Source organism: Corvus brachyrhynchos, unplaced genomic scaffold, assembly GCF_000691975.1.
Source record: "Corvus brachyrhynchos isolate BGI_N302 unplaced genomic scaffold, ASM69197v1 scaffold101, whole genome shotgun sequence".
NCBI lineage: Eukaryota > Metazoa > Chordata > Aves > Passeriformes > Corvidae > Corvus > Corvus brachyrhynchos.
Window position 1 is genome coordinate 21,145,604 of NW_008237239.1, and position 6,269 is coordinate 21,151,872.

The 6,269-nt window shown below is 42.5% G+C and overlaps 1 protein-coding gene across 6 annotated transcripts in view; it reads left to right on the forward strand.

The window, feature by feature from the left end:
* The window catches only part of CLIP4 (CAP-Gly domain containing linker protein family member 4), a 32,434-nt gene extending 28,958 nt beyond the window's left edge, over positions 1-3,476 (forward strand). For all 6 annotated transcript variants that reach the window (XM_017730122.1, XM_017730123.1, XM_017730120.1 and 3 more), the window contains 3 exons: positions 86-150; positions 807-879; positions 1,528-3,476. In XM_017730122.1, the coding sequence (XP_017585611.1) occupies positions 86-150; positions 807-879; positions 1,528-1,849 (460 nt within the window). In that variant the 3' untranslated portion in view covers positions 1,850-3,476. The remainder of the gene's footprint in view (positions 1-85; positions 151-806; positions 880-1,527) is intronic.
* The last annotated feature ends 2,793 nt before the right edge of the window (positions 3,477-6,269 follow it).

The window sequence follows — 6,269 nt, forward strand, 5'->3', positions numbered from 1 at the left end:
AACTTCATCAATATTTGACGAGAAGCCAGTAGGTTTGTTCAGAGTTGAGTTGAAATGACTTCTTTATTGTGTTATTGCTTTTCAGACTAACGGGTTCTCTGGATTCTCTCACAGAAAGTTCGTGGAGTAAAGGAACTCACACTTTTCCAGGTAGGAGAGTGAGACACTGGGATTTGGGTGAGGCAGGCCCTGCTCTGCAGCCAAAACCTTCTGCACTAAGCCAACTTCTCCAAAAGCACAAGAAATTTTCAGGGATGCCAAATGCCAGCCAAAAGTCTGGCTGCTCCCTTCCTAAAAATGTAGCCTGCAGAAGGAGCTGTGGAGTGCTCTATTGTTCTTAATGCTGTTTCTACTGGCAGAAAGAGTTATGTCACTTATGATTGTTGGCAGTCTTCCATTATTACTATATTGCATTCTAATCAGAGAGAAAGGGAAATGGAACCTGCTCCTTAATACAAATTAAGATTGATGAAGGGATCAGTAGGGCAATGTCCCTATGAAATTGCTAAAACTTGTGTGAGGTATTTGAAGTAGTTGTTTTCCTCTACTTAAGCTTTTAATGAGAAGACTGCTTCAAATTACCTTGTTTGGTTTGTTTAATTTAATTTCTGTCCCCTCTGAAATTCCAAACATATTATGGGTATATACTTTCATGAGGAGTTTCATCATTTAACTTCCAAATTAGAGAGGAGAATGTGCAGCAACTGTAGTGGAAGCAGTATAAAAGAAAACACAAAGAATATGTGTTCATAAGGGTTTTTTTTTCTTGAAGAAGTCCTACACAGCTTATTCATCTTTCCACGTAGGTTTTAGACGCAGTCTAAGCACCACTTCTGCATCTTCACAAAAGGAGATAAACAGAAGAAATGCCTTTGTTAGGTGAGTGTTACAAGTTTCAAGTGCTTGGGTGAGCTGGCTGTTAGCTTTGCTGTTTCTTGCTCAAAAAAACCCTTCATGCATGTAGGATATCTAGACCTTTATATGCTCTTTTTTTTCCTTCCAAAATGGACTACTTTTCCATGGGCATCCAGGAGTACAGTCCTAGAGTACAGCCAGGTTGACATTAAAGTTGTTTTCCAATCATTCATCACTGCATATTCTCCAAATTCTTGTATTTTCACACATCTGGGTGAGGTTCAGAGGCTCTTGTTAGAGGACTTCACTTTGTCCTGGTGATCCTGACTGACACTTGTATGTTAAAAGTTGTTTTGGTTAAACTGTTTTAGGCCCCAAATAAAATATTTTGTATGGCTTAATTAACCAATACTATCACCTGCTGTAAATACTGTAGATCCTAGCATCAGGTGAAAGAAATTGCTTTTCCAATACTTCAGACTGCCGAGTGTAGCAGCCTGTTACTGTTATTTCATGGTTTGTTAGTGACATGAGATCGAACCCGGTGTTTCTAAAAAGGGATTTGAGGGTGGTTTTTTTCCCCATGCACTTCCCTGAATTACAGATTTGCCCTGGATGTTTTTTAGACAAAAAAAGACAAGACTTTTTCTGTTCCCTTTCTTTTCTCACTAGATCCAAGAGCTCTGTGTTGCGGCGCAGCTGGAGCAGCAGCACTACAGCTCCCTCCGAGGGGCCCGTGAAGCTGCACGAAGGCTCCCAGGTTCTCCTGACCAGCTCCAATGAAATGGGGACCATCAGGTACATTGGTCCCACAGACTTTGCCCCAGGGATCTGGCTGGGGCTGGAGCTCCGCAGTGCCAAGGGAAAGAACGATGGCTCCGTGGGGGAAAAGCGCTACTTCACCTGCAAGCTGAACCACGGCGTCCTGGTGCGGCCCAGCAGGGTCACCTACCGTGGGATTAATGGGGCCAAGCTGGTGGATGATATTTGCTGAGCCACAGTGTGCTCATAGGGTGGGGAATGAGTATTTGAAAGCACAAAACAACCCCGCCTAGAATGCAAACTTACTTTGAAATCGTTAAATCTGCATTTGCATTTTACATATATAAGTATATATGTATGTGTGTGTATATAATATATATATATTTTATATAAAAATATATATATAAAAGAGATAAAAAAGAGTTCAGTTATGTTAAGGAGTAAAACCACTGTTGAGTTTCTCTTACTTTATCGACCCTTGCCTGGAAGGTTATTACAGAAGCATCTTGGGTTTAAGATGCTGCATCATTTGAAAACCGTTCCAGTTGGAGAACCGAGTGTCTGCAGTGTTCTCTAAAGTTCCTGTGTGGTTCATGCAGTATTTAAAGGTTTTTCTCCATGTAATAATGAACTGGAAATGTTTGTGCATTGCCTGCTTTTGACAGCAGAGGTGTTTGATGGGTGATGTTAGCCTGGTTCCTGGGCACTTTGTCAATTCCAATACCAGCTGCTAGCAATAAGAAAGGAGGATTAAAAAAACAGAGACAACCCCCTTCCTACCTTTTTCAAACAGTTCTTGAGTATTTTTGCATTTTATCATTCAGATCCCTCCTCTTCTTTCCCCCTCCTCTTCTCCTCTCCATAATACAAAAGGGCTGATAAATACAAGGATTTGCCCCTCTCTTAGTGAAGAGCAGCAATTAAATAAAAAGCCTTTAAAAAGCACAAATATGCTGCATGTCAGTCTGTACAGTAATAAGCACCTTTTGTTCTGCATTTGTAGAAGGAGCTACATATGAGATGCACTCTTTAAAATAACGCACTTTGCACTCTCCAGGAGATCTTTCCCTCATTTTTAGTGACTATTTTTTTGGTCTGGGATGCTGCAGGCAATGAGTATCGCAGTTGTAAAATGCAAATAAACCCAGAGTGGAATATGTAATACCCTCATCATAAATATTAAGTGTGTATAAATACAGCAAGGTAATTCCTGCCAGTGGTATGGAACAGATACAGGGTTTTCAAGCAAGCTGTTGCCATTTTCTGATTAGTTTGTGATACATGTTTCTTTTTGTTTGCTTTGGAACAGTTTCCAGTATAAATTTTTTTGTGAGAGTTTTATGATAAATTAAGGATAGTTTTAGGTACAACACTGTAATGGGCCTTCATGTGACATCAGTTGCGTATCAGCCTTTTAAAACAGCTAATCTTTTGTCCATGTTTTAAACATAGAATGTATTTTAATTGCTCAGCATATGTAAACATTATCTTAACTGGTTGGGTTTGTGTTCCAGAACAGTCATTTTACTCTTAAATGATCTGCTTGCTCTTGCCTACTTGAAGAAGTGACACTTAAAATAGTAATATCCTATTTTTAGACAGAATCCTGCTGCTGTAACCGTCTTTTAAATGTTGCTGTAGCTATTTTTCCTGATCTGTATTTAAAATAAAATAATGCATATTGTATTCTAACTTAAGGGAATTTTTAATTGAATATAAAAGCTGTAAATTTTGAATGTGTAAAAAAAAAAAAAGTAATGCTTTATATTTAGAGACACAGATAGTGATGTACAACTTTACTTTGTCTAATATCTGTTTCTTGCTGGTATTAATAAAATAAAACCCTGTTAAATAATAGACCACAAAGAATTTTCACGGGGTCCTTACAGAATGTACAGAAGGATATGTTTCGCCTTCTCTTCAAATGAAGTGCAGAGGGTTCAGCATGGAACAGCAACTGCCAGCTGTGAACCAGAAGCTTTTCTCTCTCCTGGCTCTTCAGCACAGAAGTGCCAGTTCCAAACAAAGCGTTTGCACAGCACGTTCTGGCACAGCCTGGTGCACCTGGGCGAGCAGTGGAGTTCCTGTGAGGAGATACTCATCATCAGGAATGCTCTTTTTCCTGCCTGACCAGATGGAATGGGTGGCACTGCTTTATCTGAGAGATAGCTGGAGTTCTCCAGGAGGTAGGTATGGGAACGAGTGTGTGGGTGAGGCAGCAAGCTGGGCCAGCTTGTTAGAGTCACACCACTTCTGTGTGGTCTGTCTTGCACAGATGATTCACTGGGAGCTTGTTTTTCCTGCAGGGGTGTCAGGCTGCACCTTCCCCAGCTCTGTAGTTCCAGGCAGGTCAGCTGGAAGTAGGGTCTTGGTGGCCTGGGCCTAGTGAGTGCTGCAGGACTTCATTGAACCTGCCTGATGGGTGCAGGAGAGGGCAGAGATACCATTTGGCACTGGTGTATTGTGCTCTACCTTCCATTTCAGCTTCAGCCAGCAGCACATCTCTCCTGGAAGCTCTGGCTGTAATTGGCTCAAGCACTGCAGCTTAGAGAAGCAGATCTGACTTACAAGACAGAGCTGTTTCAGTAGCTCTCAGGATCTTCTGCCAGGAAGCAAGAAGCACTGTAAATTTATGCTGTCTGAAACAGAAATAAATCAGTCCATTCCAGAAAGGATTACTGAGGGCTCTCTTCAAGGTGGGGATGGGAAGGGATTTGTGCCTGCCTAAATCCAAGGTAAGTTGCCATAATCCTTAACTCCAACTCTTGCAGGAGGACACTGTGTCAAAAAAATTCTGAAAATAAGTGGCAGTGAAGTTTGAAATTAGGTGCTGTGCAGAGGACTGTACTGTCACAGCCCCTGACTGGTTAGAAAAAAAGCCAAATGATCTCAAAGTCCTGATAAACTACATAAATAAAATATTATCTGTAGTTTATAAATAAATAAACAGATAGTCCCCAGCAATACTGTGCTGCCTGTGCAGACTCTGAGGCCAGTCCTTGTCCCATAGCATGTCTCAGGTCCAGTTAAAGAAAATGGCCTTCCTCAGTGCTCTTAGCAATTAAATCTTTCAATTTTTCTTGAACACTGGCTGGAGAGACCACAGGTGCATGTCACAGGAGGATGACAACTTTCCTGAGGTGTCTGAGGATGGGGAATTAATTTCTAGAAGTTCAGCTCAACTGGACTCAGTGACTGTTTTGCAGATGGTCAATGGTTTTCTGGGCAGGGAGCCTGTGCTTTGAGAGTGCTGCTGGTCAGCAACATCTGAGGCACACAGATCCACGCTTGGCTCTGCAGACCTGCAAGACATAGCCTGGTTCCTCTGACAAGTTAGCTCTGTTACCTGTGAGAGGTGGCAAATCCAGCATTTCTGTCATGGCTTTTTCAGAGCTCAGAGTTTGCAGAAGCCTTGTCAAGGACCAGGTGGCAACTGAAACACCTGCATCCTTTTCCCTGCCTCGCTGCAGACAGACAACTCTAAAAGAAAGGGGAATTAGAGCAGAGATTGCCAGTCAGTGCCAGATCCGAACCAGGCTGTGGTGGCTGGCTGCTGACCAGCCCTGCTCCTGGAAGAGCATAGGAGAGCTCCTTTTTAAGTTAAGAGGAGGAAGGAACCAAAGAGTGGATGAAATAGAGGGAGGGGAGAGGTGCTTCTGGGAAAAGTCTTGTTAACCAAACCACAGCACTATCCTGCAGTAGAATGAGCACATGAAGGAGAAAGTTTATAGTAAGTCAGTCCTAATTTCAAGGACCATTTCTTGAGAATGGAGCTACCTGGGCCATAGGATTGATACAGGGAGGGGATAAAAAGTGAGTGTTTCAGGGCAGGAGCTGATTCTTCCTAGAACTGTCACAAGATTCAATACTGTTACTCCACTGTATTAAAATACAGCTTATAGGTAGACCTATCCACAGTCCAGACTCAAAGGTTGTCTTAGATATAGGCATTTAGGGAAAACATCCAAATGCTCTCTTCAACCCTATCCTTTGTTCTCTTTTTATACCAGCCAGTTTGCTGTGGGTAAAAGCCAGCCTTGGTGGTTTGTGACAGAAGGAATGGCACCTTTCCCTGTAAAAATCTTGGTGTATGACATTTGCAATGCAAAGACGTCTGGAACAGCTGCTGAGAGCCCAAAGGGTGGCTCAGGGTACCACCAGATCTGCTCCTTTGGGTGTTCATCACCTTAATACTTCTGCAAGTAAAAATGGATGTCCAGAGACCTCCCTCGGATGTTGATCCAATCATTGCACAGCCCAACACGGAGAAAGCCAGCTACTGTCACTTTATTTGTCTTCATGCCTTGTGGTTCACTACACTTGTTTACAATACAAATACACTATTCAATACAAAATACTCAATGACCATATATTAGTATTTTTCGTCATAGTATCCCTGAAGTGCACAGGCCCTTCCTTTATAAACAATGTTGCATAAACGGCTGTACATGAGACTGACACTCCTATAATGAAGCTCGGTACTAAAAGAAGCCAGATGGGGACGCGTGGGACGTTTCCCTGTGATGGCTTTAAGTGTGGGACAGACAAAGGGCGATGTCTTTGCTGCTGTGGAAGGCTGTTTGATGCTATTCCCACGTCCAGGTTCTCATCCCGCAGTACCGGGAGCGGACATGCGGAGCGGGGCCGTCCTT